This window comes from Pogona vitticeps, chromosome 5 (genome assembly GCF_051106095.1).
Source record: "Pogona vitticeps strain Pit_001003342236 chromosome 5, PviZW2.1, whole genome shotgun sequence".
Taxonomy (NCBI): domain Eukaryota; kingdom Metazoa; phylum Chordata; class Lepidosauria; order Squamata; family Agamidae; genus Pogona; species Pogona vitticeps.
The window spans coordinates 124142359-124162200 of record NC_135787.1 but is presented as its reverse complement, the minus strand read 5'-3'; the positions used below and the strand labels follow the sequence as shown (position 1 = coordinate 124162200).

Here is a 19842-nt window from a genome sequence, read left to right as displayed (position 1 = left end):
TCGTCGCTATACGAGGTGCTCGTTAAGCGAGGCACCACTGTATAGTTGTTATGCTCCCACATATTCCTGATGTCACCTTCTGGAACCAGCAATCTCCATTGCCCTCTAAGGAGAAAACAGCAGATTGCACTCGCTCTAAAAATTGCAAATAAGATGTTTAATTTCAGAAAGTGAGTTCACCATTTATAAATACACTAAAACATAGTAAATGCAAAAATTCAGCAGAGGTACAGTATTTTAACAAAACTACATATTTCCTAAAGGTCATAGTTAACTTATTTCCCCAAAGAATTTCAGCAACACACAAAAAAGAGAAAATGAATCTTTAAAAAATGTTTTAAATGTGAAGAGTGTACTTGTTTACCATTAAAATGCTGGCTATTCTTACCTCAGCTTAAGGTTGAAAAGTTTTCTACAATATCTCATTTGTCTGATGGACACTGTCAATTATGGGTCAATTCTACTATATAACATTCTAAGCAGGGCACCAATCTATAAAGAGTATTAACTGAGAATCAGCTTCTTGTAATGGGAATGCAAGAGGATGACATACACAGTTTTCAATTACAGGGGAAACCAGGATTCAATTTTTACACCATAGAGGAGTGGATGCTTTGATGCACTCAATCTTAAAAGGCTTTAGCCAAATGCCTACTCTTTATATTTTACTTTTTAATACACTGTGTTAAATAACTAACATCATTTGGAAAAATTTGAAAATAAAACATCCCAAAGACTTTATAAATACTCAAGCTCTAATCCATACAGTGTAAAAAACCTGAAGAGGGACCACTTAACAGCAAAGTTACAGGTCACCATATAACTGATATTCCATGATACCGCTAAGTTCAGTTTAGTCAAATACTAAATCAATAGTCACCCTTAGTACATACAACATACTTGAATATTACCATTATTCTTTTAAGTATATTTCAGTTGCAGTTAAAACCTGCTAAGTAGAAAGATGGCTTCAATCCCACCTTTATATACAGCTTTCTTCTGATAGCTACAAAATGGTCCTTGCAATTAAAGCAATGTTCAGCTAATATACAGTACCTGGTTTTTACATAATTGAATAAAAAACTACGTAATAGAACTGTTTACATCTCTTCTTTGCCATTCTATTCAAACAGCTTCAAAATTTCATTTACAATTCTCAATTAAAAGCTACTTTTTTAATAATTGGAACAAAGACAAGTCTAACTCTAAAATTATTTTTTTAAAAAAAAAACATGTATGTACATTATCTGGCCTGAATGACTATTAATAAGGCACATGTAGACATATAGAAAGCTAAAAAATAAAACTGAATTTTGAACTACAGTCACTGATAAGATGTCATACATGGCCCCTACTGGAGCAATTTAACAATCCAAATTACAAATACAGTAAGTATCCAGTGAGCAACATTTTTAGACTGACAATTTGTTCTTAGTTTCAATACTGGAAGTATATCAAAGGAAGATTAACTTTCAAAAATATAAGTTTTTCAAAGTGTTCCATTGCCAACCTTGAGTGACTAAAGCTGATGTTTTCATTGGATGTACTGAACAATCTCTCTGATGGAACAATGCTTGGAGGACAACCCAGGAATCGAACAGCCAACTTTGACAGTACTGGCCAGGATGATTTCTTAAAGTTCCAGTAGGTTAGAGGATCACAGTTATGCTCAAGCACTTCTTCTTCCAAATATAAAAGTACCATTTCTTCAGGCAACTTTGCCTTTTCTTTTGGAACTTTTGCTTTCTTCATATCTTCCATAAGTGACCAAAGATTATTGTCCCCATAAGAATTTTTAGATGGTGAACCTATACCACAGTCACTGGAAACAGGTTTATCATCATCTGAGGTAGCATTTAATATTTCCAGCTCCCTGATTAAATCCTGTTTATACTGTTCTGCCTCCTCTTCAGTGAATAAGGAGGCCTTGTAGCGAGGATCCAAAAGTGTAGCAAAAATATACCTTGGATCCTGAAGAGTGGAGGACAGCCGACTCACCATAGCTTCCTTTAAGGACTTTAGCATGGTATCTATACCCATTGTTTCTTCGAACAGTAGTTCTATTTTCCGGTTGAGTATGTGAATCATTGGAATTACTTGGCTTAAAGTGGACATATGAGTACTCATCTCTCTGCTTGCAACTTCAAATGGTTTGAGTGCATGACAAACAGACTGCATCACTTCCCACTGATCACAGCTTATTAACTCTCTGAAGCTGCACTCTATAGACATTTCATCAATAGCTCTTTTCTGTTCAATTAGGCGTTCAAGCATATGGAATGAGGTATTCCACTTTGATGGAACATCTTGAATTAACTGATGTTGTGGCAAGTGATATTCTTTCTGCAACTCTGCCAGCTTCTCTTTTGCCTTTGCTGACCGATGAACACGTTCACATATCTTTCTTGCAATACTAAGCAGGTTCTGAACCATTCTCTGGCTTTTAATAGCTTCATTCACTATGAGGTTAATGGTGTGACCAAAACACTGCACACTTGAATGTTCCCCTTCATTTAAAGTTTTTTCTATAGTTTGATTATCTGTAACAGTTATCCCAACCTGAAGTCCAATGGATGTTACCCACGTTTCCCACCAATATTCTAGTTGCTTTTGAACGCTGATACCACTGTAGTCACAATCAATCTGTGATACATTTAGTAGAGCTGAACAATGATAATCTTCACACTGTGGTCGAACCCTAGACTCAAACGTCACCCAATGAGCAGTCAGAGTTATATATTCCCTGGTTTGGTTGCTCATCCATATTCCAGAGGTAAAATGCACTACTCCACTTTCAGCTTCTTTAAGATGTGAAACAATTATTTCTTTCACACTATCATACATATCTGGAATTGCAGTATGAGAAAAATAAGATGGTGAAGGCAACGAATATTGAGGCTGCAAGTATTCAAGCAATCGATTAAAGCCAATATTGTCTACAAAAGAATATGGCTGAAGGTCAAGTGCAATCATTTCAGCTACAAGACTTGTAATTTTTTTGGCAACAGGGTGAGTGTCAGAAAATTTGTCATTGGTTTCTTCAAAAGATGAAGCTCCTAAAACACCTTTATTCAGTGGAACATGACTATTTGTAGAAGAGGACAATACTGGCTCTGCAGCATCTGGTTTCAGCACATTGTTATGAAACCGTTGTAAATGTCTTAGAAGGCAACTGGTACCTAAATTGGTTGGCTTTTTCCCTCGACTTATGGTACGTCCACAGTGCATGCATATTACTTTAGTTGAATCTGCAGAACAAATTGAAAAATGATTCCACAGTTTTGAGGTCTTTTTGCTACTTATGGGAAATATAACTTGTGTATCATTAGTAACCATTGTGGGTAAATCAGTCAATTTTGAAGATGAACATTCTGCAGAAGCCAAGGTAGCATAAGGAGAATTTGCTAAACTAACATCAATAAAGCTCTTTTGGATCCCAATGATTTCAGGATGACGTCTGTATAAGTGTCTTGTTAAACAGCTTGTGCCTAAATCACCTTTTTTCCCATGATTTATAACACAACTGCAATGTCTACACACAACTTTTAGACTATCTCCTGGAGACAAAGAAAAATGGTGCCACACTTCTGACTTAAGCTTTCGCATCATTCTTTTATTCTGATGAAAAACAGAGCCATGTTCAAATATCAAAGGGCTCTTTTCAGGGGATGAAACTAACGAAGCTTCAGCTATATCTTCAGATGATGACACCAATGAAGAGTCCTCCATGAAAGTATCGCCCAAAGGGAGATTAGAATTGTTTTCTTCAGCCACTTGATCTGGAGAAGAACAAATAGACATTGCTTCTTTCACAATTTTACCAGGAGATGACACAGAACTTGGATCACCTTCTGATGGCAGTAAAGGTGGCAATAGAGTTGGAGGAGCAGAGTACAAAGGGGGTATGCTTGAGCCACCTCCATTCTCTTGCAAAACAATAGAACGATGGGCTCTCCACATGTGTCGTATTAAACAACTGGTTCCAAGATCTTTTCCATTCTTTCCTCTACTGAATTCATTCATACAATGTATACAAACAGCTTTTGAGTTATCTAGAGGCGATAAATAAAAATGTTTCCAGACAGCAGATCTTCTCCTAGAGCCTGATGTACTTTTAGGGATCTGAACAGTTTTTTCTGTTACATTCTCCACCACTTCTTCACACTGATTATTTGGTAAGTGTTGAGATAATCCAGCACCACCTTCTTCTTTATTGCTGTTTTCATTATGTAACAGGTCTGAAGGAATTTCTTCAGAAGAAACTACAGGAACAGGTTCCTCAGTTATTTGATCTGGGGATGGGATCTTCGAAACTGTTTTCTTAAGTAATTTTACAGGAGCTAATACGCTGGTCAAATCTCCAACTTCTGCAGGCTGAGGAAGTATTAATAAAGCAGATGACGAAAAGGAAGATATTGTTGGTATGCTTCCATTTTTCTGAACAAGTACAGTAGGATGAGCTCTCCTCACATGCCTCATTAGACAACTTGTACTCAGGTCCTTTTCATTTTTACCCCTGCTAAATTCTTTCATACAGTACATACATATTGCTTTAGTGCTGTCTCTAGGAGATATAAAAAAATGGTTCCAGGCAGGTGACTTTTTTCGAGAGCTTATGTTTCGACCTGAAAGAAGGCTCTGTGTTACAGCTTCCATTGCTACATCATAAAGAGTGCTACTGTACTGGGAAAACAGAGATCCATAGTCATCTTCATTTTCTGCAGAAATGTATTTGCCTGAATTGCTATGGATGAAATTCTTTTCTCTGTCATCTTGTTCATCGCTGCTGTCTGTCTGCCTTAAATCTTCTTGCTCAGTTTTTATATGCATTGCTTCCAATTCACAATTACTATCATCTTCTGGTTCTACTTTTAAACTGTTGATTTTACTCATCATAAAATTATCATCAATTTGTGGAGAATTTGCTCTATTTGTATCCATGATTGACCACAATTATTTCTACTGAGTCTTCATCATCTAGTGAAGATTTTAGAACTGGGTTTAAATTGTATTTCTTAGGTCAGGCAGAAAGAATAGGTGAGGAACATATCTTTGTAGTTTAATGAAAAGGTTACATGAATTTTTGAAAAAGCATTTTTAATGCATAGAATCCTATTCCCAATCAGAACCTTGAGATCTCCAGGTCATATATTGTTTCCGAATGGTGCTGGTACTAAATGTTTCATATTGTAGAGTGCAGGCTAAGCAGAAGTGGTTGCATTTCTTCTCAATAAGTTCATATACTCATCTTAGTTCTATTATGATTTCCTCGCATTATCTAGAAATAGAAGAATATAACAAATATAAGTATATCAGTTCAGGCAGGCTCACTTTACTCCCCTAAACTGAACTACTACTTTATGTTCATGTTTCAGTTCCATTGTTCTTTAAATCCCATTGTTGTCATAAATAGAAGCAGAGGTAGGCAACCTGTTATCTTTCAGGCTAAATTGTAATGCCCAAATTCCAGCATGACCAGTACTTGAGGATTATGGAATCTGCAATCCAAACATTTGGAGGATGCCAGTTTGCCTATACATGAATAAAAGGAAGATAAACTAAAGGAAATATAAATGGAGTTCTTAAGATGTTTGCATAAAGAGTACATCTAAAAAGTATTCTCTATATGTTGTTTCTAATGGTGAGGATCCAAGTATCTAATTTATATTTGCCCAAGGGCTTAGTCATGACCAATATAACTGTTAATCTCCATCTCAGTCTGCCACAAGACACCTGTACTATTTTTAAAACTGTATATGACAGCTCACTCACAATGTGTTTGATTTGGAGAAATACAAGCTATACCACCACAGTCACATAAAATTGATGATCTGTTTTTGGGGACCAGGCCATCATTTGCTTGAAACTCAAAAGTTTGGCAAAAGATTTACAGACTAAACATCTTCAGTCTGTAACAAGGAAGTGTACATGCTACATAACAAGCACTACAGGGTAAAAGAAGACACACAGATCACATCCCACATAATACCTATAACCTATCTTTGCTGAGGAGGGAACAACTCCACATCATCTGAACAGAAGGGATACAACCAAAACACCTTATGACACTGTTATACATGTTACTATTAGTTACATGTTTAGTTTGTGTGAAAGGTAATAGGTGCAGTGACTTTTGTGACTGGTGGATTATTCTTTGTTTCACTCTACTAATATTGTTCGCTTTTATTTATTTATGCTGAATTTTCCCAATTATCTCAAGTTCCCACATGCTCACCCAGGTCTACTCTGGCCGCTTGCCCTGGCCTTGCCCTCCACCATGGCTGGCCCTGCTGCCTCCTCCTCATCTGCAGCTGGGGAGTGAGTGTGATCAGAGGAGGCCTGGTAAGGTAAGGTGCTGCTTTTTGCTTTTCTAAAACTTCTGGGTGGGTTTGGGCTTTGGGGGGGTATGTTCCTATGCTGTGTTGTTGTTTTTTTTTGGTGATTTTTTTGCAGTCCAAGCATGGGACTTGTTCTGATGTTTATTTTTGGGTTTTGTTTTGTTTTTTGCAGTCCCAGCGCCTTCAGGGCTTGCTCTGTTTGTTTTTGGTTGTGTGTATGTTTTTTAAGCCTCAGCATCTTCCGATGCGGTTTTCTGCGTGCTATTATTACTATTACTATTACTATTATTATTATGGTATTTGTAAAAAATGCTGGAATGGATTAATCGCGTTCCCATGCATTTCAATGGGAAATGGTGCTTTGGCTTACGACCATTTAGAGTTACATCCATCTTCTGGAACAGATTATAGTCGTAAATGCTCCACTGTATTGTGCTTCTGTATTCAGAATTCAAAATGCCAGAAAATCACCCAATATTGCTGCACAATACTTTCAGCAGGAAAAAGGAGGCCAAACGTTACATAGCAAAGGGCCACATGAAAGTTAACAACATCCATGTCAGCAGTCAAGATGCTCTATTGTGCTTACCATTTCTTCAAGACATTTTGCTACCTAGAGAAATTGTTGAAAAACAGCCCTGAGAATTGCTTTATTTTAGGCAAGAAGGGGTTAACTGATGAAAAACAGGAGTCAAGTTCTGGGATTTTTTTCCTGATTGGTGTCTCTTATGAATGGTAACCAGCATTAGAGGAACAATGAGTAAATTGAGGGTATCTTCCCTTCCACACCTAATGACAATGCAGAACTGACTGGAAAAGACAATATTGCTGGGAAAAGTGTTGGGGGACAGAAGGAAAAGAGGAAGAGCTAACATGAGATGGTTGACTCAACAAAGGAATCCAGAACTGTCAGTTTGCAAGACCTGAGCAGAACTGGAAAGTACAGTATTGCTGGGGACAGGGGGAGGCAGCAGAAAGAAAAAACAATTTAACAGGTTGTTGGCTTGCAAAATCTAAGCAGAGCTGTAAATTAAAGGACATTTGGGAGGTCATTAACATATAGTCACCACACATCAGAAATGACTTGACAGCAAATAACAACTTCAGATTTTTTTTAAAAAAATTACCAAGCAATCATATAGTAACAAGAGAGGTGGAATGGAAACTATTACAGGGGATATAGGCACCAAAGCTCTGTTAACATCAAGTATAGTGGTGCCTCGCTTTACGATTGCCCCGCATTACGACAATCTTTTTGTGATCACAAAACGATGGTCTAAATGGGGGTATTTCGCTTTGAGATGATCAGTTCCCTGCTTCGGGAACAGATTCTTCGCAAAACGATGTTTTTAAACAGCTGATCAGCGGTTTCGAAATGGCTGCCGGGTAATTAAAATGGCTCCCCACTGTGTTTAGAGACGGATTCCTCGCTATACAGGCAGCGAAAATGGCCACCATATGAAGGATCTTCGCTGGACAGTGAGTTTTTACCCCACTGGAATGCATTGAACAGGTTTCAATAAGTTTCAATGAGGTTTTTATTTTCACTTTACGATGTTTTCGCTTAACGGCGATTTTCCTGGAATGGATTATCATTGTTAAGTGAGGCACCACTGTAAGACCATTTGCAGCCACAAAGAAAAAAAAATCAAACAAAAAACAGTAATTTCACAGCCTAAATGTGTAAGCTTCTAAATATTTGTTGTGTTCTTTTTAAATATATATGTATTTTGAAAACCAGACACAAAATCCCCCTGCAAGTATGATTTTGATAAGCTTATTAGGCCGGGAAGAGTTTAAAAAGTAGCTAAGAGTAAGCCAATTGCATCCTGCTTGACTGAGTCAAAAGTTCAGATTGCCCCAGACCTGGATCAGAATTCCTCTTTGCAAAGTTATGTGAGGAGACTGTCTGGTGTTAGAAATCCTGAATGTTTACTGAAGATACATGGCAAAATATTCACCTTACTGGAGGAATGTTACTCTGTTACTTTTTTCAAAGGAGAACTTTTTTTTTTTACTCTTTGAAGAAAACCTGTCTCTTCAGTCTATTTCTATGACTTTTCACTCTAAATATCTCCCCTCCTTGCCTAAGAATATACATGTTTCATTTCACCAAGGTCCTGCTGGTTAGTCTATACTAGGCATGCTCAGTTTTATAACAAAGCAGCTATTTTTATCCTTTGAAGGCCTTTTTTTGAGGCTCAATATTTCAGTCCATGCAACCTGGATTATTCCCAAATAAAAAAAGTAGGTGAAGCCAACCATTCTCTTTCAATATAAACAAGACTGGTGTCTCTCCCGCCCCCCCAAGTTTATGTGATTATCTAAATCTGGGGGTGTTTAGGATAACTGATTTCTGAAAGTAGTGGAATTGTTTTATTTATTTTTTAACTGTAACTTGAAAACCATTTGCCCAAACTTCCCCAAATTTGGCATACAACAAGAGCAGATTGCTACAGATGTGATGCTGATCTGAAACCCAGTTGAAAAGTTATAATATTCTGTTTGGGCTTCACCTACTTTTAGAATTGCCTCATAGTATGTTGTTTTGTTCCGCCAGCACAAGATCATATAAATTGGACAGGTGTGTGAATGTTTGTGCCACATTCATAAGGTGCTCAGACTAGACTGAGTACCTGGTTAAGTTCCTTTTGTAACATTAATAATCAATGCTCCACAGCTTTCCCCATACTCCAACAGAGACAGCAGACATATTAATCTGTTTCATTCTTTCTCAGAATGTAAAAACAATATGTTTCAGGTTCTATCTCAGAAACCTGAAACATACATAATTCTATAAGGATTTTTTCTGTGTGCATGTGACAATGGTTGCTGTTGAATTGTAAAAATGTTTTGTTTTTTAAAATGTGTTTCTCTTCTATGATTCTAACACAGATTTCTCATGCATATGAAAACAACCTGACTTTTGCACCTTAACTTAAAAACACCATCAGCTCATGAAATCTGACATAACATGTTTCATTGTCCAAAGGAATAATTGATGTGCACATGGAGTCCAATTTAGTCTTCACGATTGTTTAAACTGATAAGGAAGACGAAAAGTGTCTTAAAATTCCTTTTTAATTAGCTGCACAATTGTGCTGCTACTTTTGAATAAGACACATTTTTACCAATTGCTTTATTCTTTAAGCTTTTTATAACTATTTATTAAATGTCACTCAGGAATTACCAAGCTTTGCTTTATACAGTGGTGCCTCGCTTAACGAGCTCCCCGTTTGACGAATCCGCATAGCGATGAGGTTTTTGCAATCGCAAAAGTGATCACATTGCAATGTTTTATTTGGCAAAACATCGCTTTGCGATGATCGGTAAGCGTTTCGCTTACCTATTATCGCATAACGATGTTTTAAAAACAGCTGACGGTTCCAAAATCGCCACCAGAAAAAAAATGGCCGCCCGCAGTGTTTTCGCGCCCTTTCCTCGTTTACCGGGCAGCATAGCGGTGAGTTTCCCCCCCCACAGGAATGCATTAAACATGTTTTAATGTGTTCCTATGGGTTTTTCCCCCGCATAGCGACGATTTTTTCGGCGCGGATTATCGTCGCTATTTGGGGCACCACTGTACATATAATACCACCCTCAACTATTATTATAACAAGATCAAATGTTTGTGCTGTGGTATAGAAAAACAGGCATGTTCCTTTTAATTCAAGTTCCAACATTTACCATATTTTTCACTCCATAAGATGCACCTGACTATAAGATGTAGGAAAACAGAAAAAAAAATATTCTGAACCAAATACCTCTCTTCCCATGCTGCTAGGGAGAGAAAGAGGGGGAATGCCAGATCCAAGTCACCAAGACCGCCTTTGCAAAAGCAGCGAGGGGAAAAGCGATCCCCTTGTCTGCACTGCCTTTGGAAATGCAGTGGGTCTCAGTCTTGGATGGCATTCCCCCTTTTTCTCCCCAGCAGCAAAGGAAAAGGGCAAAAACCACTCCTCTGGCTCCTGATCATGGTGACTCCTTTTGCCATTTTCCTTTGCTGCTGGGGAGAAAAAGAGAGGAATGTAATCTAAGACATCACCAGGACTCGCTGCCTTTGCAGTGGGTACTGGTGAGGGAAAAAGAGATCAAACTGATTCTAGAAAGACCAGGGGAAAGCACAAACACAGTCCCCCACTATCACAAATTATGCAATTGAGTTTTCTACATTTCGGGAAATCACAGGGATCAGCACACCTGAAGTGCAATGGATGAGACTCACCCTGGGAAAACCACTTTCATGATCATGGTATCTCCCCTAACAGATAAGTATGAGTTGAAGTGGCCCCTGCACCTCCTGCCCCCTTCTGTGCCTTGCCCCCCAAGGCATGGTGATCTCCTGGCTGCACCTCCCACTCAAAACTGGGCTGCACAGCCCCGGTCCTGCCAGAGGCCAAGAGAGCTCCTCCGTGTTTTGGGGTGCCCCACGGGACCCCAATCAGGGGCCGGGTGTTCCTCTCACAATCCTCCAATGCACAGGCATTAGAATACCTGACTGTGTCTGCAAGCTTACGTCACCCAGATGGCTTCTCTATTGGAAAAGTAAAGCAGGAAGGAGGAGTCTCTTTCTGTTCACCTTCCGCGGAGAAGTTAGCTGGAGGTTACAGCAACTCTCTACAGATAACAGCTTAACGTTAATTCATTCCAGCAAAATCGCTGTAGAGCGAAAACGTCGTAAAGCAAAAATTAAAAACCCATTGAAACACATTAAAACCCGGTTAAGGCATTCCAGTGGGTTAAAAACTCACCATCTAGTGAAGATCCTCCATACGGCGGCCATTTTCAGTGCCTGTATAGCAAGGAATCCGTTCCTAAGCACAGCGGGGAGCCATTTTGAGCACCTGGTGACCATTTTGAAAACCCGACGATCAGCTGTTTTGATTGTTGCAATGCGAAGAATCGGTTCCCAAAGCAGGGAACGGATCTTCGCAAAGCGAAAAACCCCATTTAAAACATCGTTTTGCGATTGCAATTGCGATCGCAAAAATATCGTTGTGAAGTGAATTCGTCGTAATGCAGGGTAATCATTAGGCGGGGCACGACTGTATTATCATTTTTATATATTGGGAAAAACCACAGCTATTTTGGGCTTTAGTTTGCAAAGAATAAAGCTGCCATCTGTAGAGTTGCTGTAGCCTCCAGCTAACTTCTCCGCAGAAGGTGAACAGAGACTCCTCCTTCCTGCTTTACTTTTCCAACAGAGAAGCCATCCGGGTGACGTAAGCAGACAGATGCAGTCATATATTCTAATGCCTGTGCATTGGAGGATTGTGGGAGTAATACCCAGCCCCTGATGGGGGTCCTGCGGGGCACCCCAAAACACAGAGGAGCTCTCTTGGCCTCTGGTAGGACCGGGGCTGTGCAGCCCTGTTCTGAGCAGGAGGTGCAGCCGGGGGAATCACCATGCCTTGGGGGGGCAGGGCACAGAAGAGGGCAGGTGGAGCAGGGGCCACTCCAACTCATACTTACCTGGCAGAGGAGATACCATGATTATGAAAGTGGTTTTCCCAGGGTGAGGCTCATCCATTGTACTTCGGGTGTGCTAATCCCTGTGATTTCCCCAAATGTGAGAAACGCAGCTGCATAATTTGTGATAGTGGGCGACTGTGTTTGCGCTTTCCCCTGGTCTTTCTAGAATCACTTTGATCTCTTTCCCCTTTGGTCCTTGGCTGTTTTCACTGCCCTCTGCCATTTAAACTTGCTGCCATAGGCCTACTGGCCCTGCTGGCTTTCCAGGTTGGCTCCAGGAGGCAGATCCTGGAACGCCAGCAGCACAGATGGCAGAGTGGCGATGTTCAATGCGGCTGCCATGGCAAGCAGCCTCTGGTGCCGGTTCAGAGGTCTCCCAGCACAGCGGTGGGAGGCTTCTGGGTGGTGGTGGCTGAAGAGGGTTTGAACCCTTTTTTACAGTATTCACTCCATGAGACGTACACACTTCCCCCCACTTTTTTTTGGGGGGGGAACTGTGTCTTATGGAGCGAAAAATACGGTAACTCCTATGATAAATCCACACTAAAAGAACTAATCACATTGAAGCAATTCAATTACAGTACTTTCATTTTAACCAATCCTAAGTGTAAGACCTAAATTTTGCTTGTTATTGGAAAAGCTGTTTTTACCACTGGTGGGCATAATTACTTTAGAGGACAATACATATACACATGGCACATACAGTCACATATAGAAATACCAGCCTGATCATCCCTTTGTTTATTTTGTAGATCAGTATTCCTCCAAATAGTTTACTATAGTCTGCTCTCCGAATTCTAAAAATTCAGATTTTAGGACAAATCTGGACTGCATTGGTAATATATTCCAATTTCAAATTTTGTGAAACTCACTATGCATGGAGCAAAGGCTAGTAGCTCAAAACAGCAAAGTATGAACATTTGAAGTAGCAAGCTCTATCAGACACGGTCTCTCCTCAACAAGCTAGAGGTGAAGGTAAAACAAAAGCATTATTCTAAATACATATAACCCTTTATCTGAAACAAAGAAAAAATCTACCTCTGAAACTAATAATGATCTGAACAAATTAACTTTGCCAGAACCAAGTTTTCACGTACCATGTTGACTTCATCATTCTAAATGAGACCACACATGAAAAAAGATTATTGGAAGAAGGAAACCAGCGTTCTATGAAATCCTGTACAAAGAAAAATAACATTCACTTTAAAATATTTTTCATTTTCCTTATCAAAACTTTTGTTAAGAAAATCTAAATCCAGACATCTTCTCCAACTTATAGTCTAGTTCGCACACAATTTAAAAAGCCTTCCATTAAGTATAAGTGGATGAGATTGTTTCTCTTTCATCCAAATAAAGGAAATTGTGGTTACTTAAACTGAACAACTAGTCAAGGAGGCACCGTGTGGAACTGAACTTCCAACTTTTGGCACCACAGCCAGATGCCTAAAACCACTGAGATATCTAGTAGTAATCTAAATGCAATGATTGAATAATTAAATACTTTCAAGTTAAGATCCTACTAGAGTCAAAATATTCTTCCAACAACACTGAACAAAAAGGTATTGTTGATTTTTCATACAATGGCACCTCATTCAATTCTTAAATTACAAGAAACACAAGACTTCTACTTTCATTGTTATTCATCCAGTAAGCTTTAGAGCACAGAAAAAATTGACGGTCACTTGGTAACATGTAACTAGTAGCCAAATACCAGCATTTTGATTTCACTGCACAGATAACTATATCATCAAGGATTACCAATTCATTCCCCAATTAAAAAAAGTTTTAGCTGTTTACATCCTGAATATTTTAGAAGTATTGCCTCTCTTTTTATACCTGCTTGTGTCCTTAGTCTGTTATTAAAGAAACTGCCTCATATCTGATTGTTACTTGCGAGATGGCAAGTGGATATGAAATGCCTTCTTGGTGATAGCATGCAGTTTGTGGGAATTTTTCTCAGTATATTCAGGCAGTAGCTGTCTTCCCCATCATTAAGGAGAAAATGACACTTAGTTCAGCATGCTTTTGTTTAGGAGGATATTTTAGACTGGTCCTTACACTGGGATACACAATGGATTTGCTGCATTAGTTTTTAAATGTTGCTGGCTTCTAATGATACTGTAGCTAACAGCCCTGACCTCACCTGCCCGTTACTGCGGAACATTGACACAGGAGCCAATCGGAGAATGGAAGGCAGATCCAGGGGGGAGGGGAGCAAGATAAAAAGACCGGTGGAGAGGAGAGGGTCTAGACTGTGTGGGGCTTAAGAGTAATGAAGAGCGAGTTAGAGAACTGTTAGAGTGGAAACTGAAGTAGAGGTTTAAAAGAGTTGAGAAATGATATTCTAATTGATTCAATATAAGTGATTTGCAACCTGTAATTTATCCTATGAATCTTTGATGATTATTATCTTATTTATTTTTATTTTTTATTTATTTATTGTATTTATACCCCACCTATCTAGTCATTTCGACCACTCTAGGCGGCTATTTTCCCTTGTTGAATAAAAGACTTATGTTTTGGCATTACATGTGTCCTAAATTTTAATTGATATTAAAGCATTAATATCTGGTGGCAGTGAAGAGGTAGGAAGAGCGAGAACCTTGTGAAGGCCAGGAGAACAGGGCCTTCAGAGGTGATCACGATAGATACATATATGTATCACTATATATGTATAACAAATACAGTGGTGCCCCGCTTGATGACAATAACTCGTTCCAGCAAAATCGCTGTAGAAGGCAATCGTCGTCAAGCAAAAGTAAAAGGCCCATTGAAATGCATTAAAAACCAGTTAATTTGTTCCAATGAGCAAAATACCTCACAGTCCAGCGAAGATCCTCCATATGGCGGCCATTTTCTGGTGCCTGAAATGCGAGCAATCCGTCCTGAACACAGCGGGGAGCCATTTTGCACAGCGGATGGCCATTTTGAAACCCCAACGATCAGGTGTTTTTGATTGTCATAAAGTGAAAAATCGGTTCCCGAAGCAGGGAACCGATCATCGTCAAAGGAAAAAACCCATTGAAACATCGTTTTGCGATCACAAAAAACTAATTGTACAGCGGGTTCATCGTACAACGAGGTAATTGTCAAGTGGGGCACCACTGTGCACTATATAAAAAAGTATGAAAAATATTTAAGTATGACTGGAAGGATACTCACCTATCTTGACAACTATCTTCTCCAGCTTCATTTCAGAGCCTTTCCAGATCTGGGACTCAGAAAAAGAGGAGAAAAGAGAAAACAATTACTTTAACATAAATTAGTCTCATTGTATTCAGCCCAAATGAATACCAGGATAACTATAATTCTCCATACAGTCACTTTTAGCACACTCCCCAGCAACTTCTAGCCCACACATTCTCATTGCGTTCTATCAAAGTTGCAAGGTATACACATATAACAATACAGTTAAAAATGACTGAAAATACCTAATTAAAAGTTCACGGCCTTTCTGTATATATATATATTATTAAGGATAAAAGAGTATCTACACCAAAAGTTTTAATATCACAGGACTCCAAGCATACTCCATGCTTTACAAAACATATATATGCTAAGCAGCATAGGTTGCATTCCAGAGATTGCCACATTGCTGCTTTCTTGGATGAAGTGGCACTGAGTTACTTAGACCTGCATTTGTTCCTTTCGCAAAACAAAATTACTTCTGGAAAAAGTAGAGAAGACAGCTATTTTAACCAGTATTTAACAGACCAGAATCTGTACAAGATCAGTAGTAAAACTGTACTCTGCTATTATCAGCTTCTGTCTATGTGACTATTCTCATGCAGCAATTGTAACAATTAAAAACAAAAAAGGGATAGTCTATTTTTATGTAATGCCATAAATGTCGTTATAAAATGCAAAAGCAAAATTAAACAGGAAAAACGTACTAGTAAGCATTGATAAACAGGCAGTTTTGTCTGATTTCCAAAGCCCCGCTTGCATTCTATACTAAATAATATAATAATCTGTGATATCTGGATCATAAGTTTAACATTGTATTTGTTTATTTTTTAATTAGGAAGGACTTTACTGAATCATATTTAAAAAGTCCCAGCTGACTCTCTGGCACATTGGTTAAAAGCCGCCTAGAGTGTTCGTAATGAACAGATAGTCAGGGTATAAATGGAATTAATTAATTAATTAATTAGATATTTGCAAGGACAATATATGCTTGATATAAAAACAAAATAGATGATCATTTAACTATTATTTAGTAATGAGCTAAAAAGTTATATGAGACCTCAATCATGGATGCTTGTTCTACAAACTGAATCAGTGGTGTCTCGTGAATGTTGAATCCTGGGCATAAAAGACAGAACCTTCCATACAAAAAGGAGGAAGAAAATAATAATGTAACATACCCTATAATTTATGCCTAGCACTGCAATGTCTTTTATAGTTCTAAATATCCTCCCAATGGGGTAAGTAATTCATTGTGAAGATTGGTTTATGCTGGCCTTTTCTCAGCAAGTCAAGCCCCTTAAATGCGGGCATGGGGCAATTACCTCAGGCTTTACATATGATGGGGCTCACCCATGGAAGAGTAACTGATCAACTGACACAAAATGACAGTTGGAGCAGCTCAAGCAGACATTCTGCCCCAGGCCTCTCAGTGTCTTAAAAAGGCTTCGTGAGCAAGTCAAATCATGATATAGTTCCATAACTTGATTAGGACACAATGTGAACCTGAGGTCCAGCTTCACCTGTTTCCTTCTTAGAAAGCTTACTAAGATCCTACTATCTACAAGATTAACAATGAAATAAAGGCAACAGAATTATTTTTGTTAAAGGTTTTTGTTTTAAACTTCTAAGCTTAAAGTCTTAGTTAAGAAGTTTACTCCTAAGAGTTTTACACAAAAGATGAGTCAGCAAATTTCTAATTTCTGCTGTTTAAGCAGTAGTTTAAGCAAAACAGGCCCTATATGAATTCTGCCAAAAAGCACTTTCCAATGATTACACTATGCAGCAAGCAAATGTTTAAATTTTTCTGAAGTGCATACTGTGCAGCGGTCCACACAAATGACAGTGACTATACAGGATGCACAATACTAGCAGGAAAATGTATTTTGGCCAACATACATAGAAACTGTTGAAACATTGGAACAACCCTGGGAAGTTTTATGGCAGCCTCTGCATAGAGGCTGATGTGACATTTCAATCACCCCTTACTATATATATAGGTACATACAGATGCATGTAACATTGTGTGTTATGTGCTTTTAGGTCAGAACTGACTCACAGCGACCCTAACAGGATTTTCAAGGTAACTGGGATATTTTCAAAGTAAGTGGGAGTGGTTTTACTAGCTCCACCTCCCCCCACTGAGTTTCCATGGCTCAGTATGGATTCAAACCCAGATCTCCTGACTCATAGCCAGCATACTGGTTAGCAATCAGCTTATAACACTACAGCTCATTATTTATCTGCTTTTGAGCACTTAATCAAATCAATGCATTGATACACTGAGTATTTTAACTGGTGACTGCTCTCCAAAGGTCTCCAGCAGATGTCTTTCCCAGCCCTGATATCTGAGATCAAGGCTTGTAATTGAAGATGCCAAGGACTGAACTTGGGACTGGATACAATGGCATCAGAATGACAGCTAACACTCTAATCACTCAGCACTAAGATGACTTCACAACGTTGCAGCTTTTCCTCACACTAATAACCACTTCCACCAAAAAAAGGTGACAGACATCCCACAGACTGTAGGAACATATATAAACATCCTATGGGAAATGGCAAGATAATGAAGTAGCCTTAAATATCTGTATGCACAAACAGTCCCTGAAAGTTCCTCTCTGCTACTGCTTGGACTGTTAAGAGGATTAACTAAAGAGCAAATGTGCTCCAAACCTTTGGTAGCAGCCACAGGCAGACAAGGCTCTCTCAAAAAGGTGCACAGGGGCCACTTCAGGGGTCTGACTGCTGTTGTTGACCAGGCCCAAGGGTTGCTCGGGGGAGAAATGGGGCGGCTACCCAGCCACCTCCCTTCTTTCCCCCTCAGGAAGCGCCCCTCCGGAACGACGGAGGACCCCTCTCCTCTCCCTTCCCACCCCGTTTAAGTCTGTCAGCAAGAGCCACAGGCGCGCACCAAAGGTGAAGGGGCCTGGGCTCTGCTGAGGGGGTCGTGTGTAGGGGGGGGGAAACGTGAGGGGCCTTCCCCAGGCCAGGGAGACGCTAAAGGTGTGCGTGCTCTGAGGGTGGTGGTGGTGGGAGGGAAGGTGAACCGGCCGAAGGAGAGGCCAGACAAAGCCAGGCGCATGCTCCACGGCTCCATTAGGGGAAGTGCGGCCCAGCGGCTTCCCGAGGGGCTTCCTGAACTGACACCGAAGTGAAAAGGAAAAAAAAAAAAAAAAAACACAGGCGAGGATGGGAAGAGAAGGCGGGACGGGGGTAAAGGTGGGGGTGGGAGGAAGGACGACAACCCTGCCGTCCGCCTCCCCTCATGCCGGAGCTCGTGGAGGCTCCCGGCCTGGCGCCTCCGAGGATTCAGTCCCTCTTCTCCCTCCCTCAGAGACTCGCTCACAAGAAGGCCGGCGAGGAAGCGATAAGAGAAGCCCCGGCACGCAGGTCCAACACTCAGGCCACGGAGCCGGCCTTTCGACCGCCACCCTCGGGGCTCCGGGGGACGGAGAGAGAGAAAGGTCTGGCTTCAGCGGAGGGATTTCAACGCCCTCCAGGGCGTCGCTGCTCAAGCAGAGCCGCAGCGAGGGGCCGAAAGGAGTCCGCGGCGGGGGAGGGGTGGAGGCGACGGACCCAGAGACGCGCTCCGCGGACCCTGCCTTCCCTCCCGGCCGGGTCTTTCTCAGCCTCACCTCTCCCCTCCAAAGTGTTGCCGCCTCCGGGGCTGCTCTGCCGGGGCCGAACTGGTTAACGCGAAAAGTCGAGCGGGCCCGTCCCATTCATTGCCCAGGCGCTTTGTCTCCCGCTGCCGCGACGCTGAACTCGGACTCCCCCGGCTCGGCCGCGACGGGTCGTACTGCGCTTGCGTCGCGGTCGGGGCAGCAGGCCGTTGGGGAGGCGGAGTCGAAGCATGGCACGCACGCAAGCCAGCCAGCCAGCCAGCCAAGCTGCAAAAGACGGCCGCGGCGGCAGCCTCCGTCGACCGGGCTGATGCGTCACAGCCCCGCGGGCACGCGCTGGCGCAGATTGGCGCGTCATCGCCCGCGTCGCGCGCCGTCGTCGTCCGTTGAGACGAGCAGACAAAAGCAAGCAGCGGGACGACAAAATGGTGGCCGTGGAAGATTAGTAGGGAAGTGATGGCCAGGTGCGAGTTCAGGAGGGGGGCATGGGCGGGCAAAATAAACCAAGGCGTTGTTTCTGGGACACTTCGTATAGGGTAGAGTTGTCCTGTTTTTGTATCAGACCTATTTTGGTAGTCTTTTTGCAACTGGGGAGCCAACTGAAGAGGCAGCAGTGGCATGCATGACAAGCAAGGACTGCTAATATTGCACCGTTGCTTTCCTTCCCCCCTCTGTGAAATTACCCTTCCAGAAAATGAGCCGTCTCAGAGAGATGGAAACGCTCATCAACTGACGCAAAAATATTCAGGACTGCTCTGATTTTTGTAGCTGGTCTCCTTAAGCGAGAGGAAATCCTATTGAATGCATAGGATTTGCCAGCGTCTCATATAGGCCTGGTCATTGTGCTTTCAAAATTATCTTGATGCGTGGGACCTTGACGGTGTTAAAGATGATCTCCATGCTGTGAGATATTCATCGCATTTGAGCACATTGGGCTGCTTTACATATGTAGGAGCAGTAAGGGGTTTATTCGTCGCTTGGCAGTTCCAGCAATACAAAGCGGATTCTGAAGGATTTGCGTATTGGATTGAGGCTATAATCACTGTGTAGAATGAGGAACTTTAGGGGGGTATGACAAGTGGTGGTCAAAATTTCTTCTAAATCGAAAAGTAGATTTTTCTGGGTTTAAATTGTTTACCAGCTAACTCAAGAAAATGAAAAGATGTGGCTGATTTAGGGATCATATCTATGCAACTACTGTCCTGAAATTATTTTTGCAA

The 19842-nt window shown here is 40.9% G+C and overlaps 1 protein-coding gene and 2 non-coding genes across 5 annotated transcripts; 1 reads left to right on the top strand and 2 right to left on the bottom strand.

Annotated features, from left to right (window-relative positions):
- Positions 1-136: 136 nt before the first annotated feature.
- ZBED4 (zinc finger BED-type containing 4) lies at positions 137-18775 on the bottom strand. Of its 3 annotated transcripts, none has more exons than XM_020788199.3 (4): positions 18635-18775; positions 14973-15021; positions 12908-12987; positions 137-5278 (listed from the first exon to the last, which is right to left on the bottom strand). In XM_020788199.3, exon 4 carries the CDS (start codon positions 4939-4941, stop codon positions 1438-1440), a length of 3504 nt encoding a protein of 1167 aa, XP_020643858.3. In that variant the 5' UTR covers positions 4942-5278; positions 12908-12987; positions 14973-15021; positions 18635-18775; the 3' UTR covers positions 137-1437. The 3 variants fall into 3 exon arrangements, with proteins under 3 accessions (XP_020643858.3, XP_020643860.3, XP_020643859.3); XM_020788201.3 differs by having other exon boundaries at positions 14973-15027; positions 18635-18772; XM_020788200.3 differs by lacking the exon at positions 18635-18775 and adding an exon at positions 18346-18470.
- On the bottom strand, positions 10451-10614 carry LOC140707949 (U1 spliceosomal RNA). The gene has a single exon (XR_012088078.1). It is a non-coding gene; the product is annotated as a U1 spliceosomal RNA (small nuclear RNA).
- On the top strand, positions 11803-11966 carry LOC140707938 (U1 spliceosomal RNA). The gene has a single exon (XR_012088067.2). It is a non-coding gene; the product is annotated as a U1 spliceosomal RNA (small nuclear RNA).
- Positions 18776-19842: the final 1067 nt, after the last annotated feature.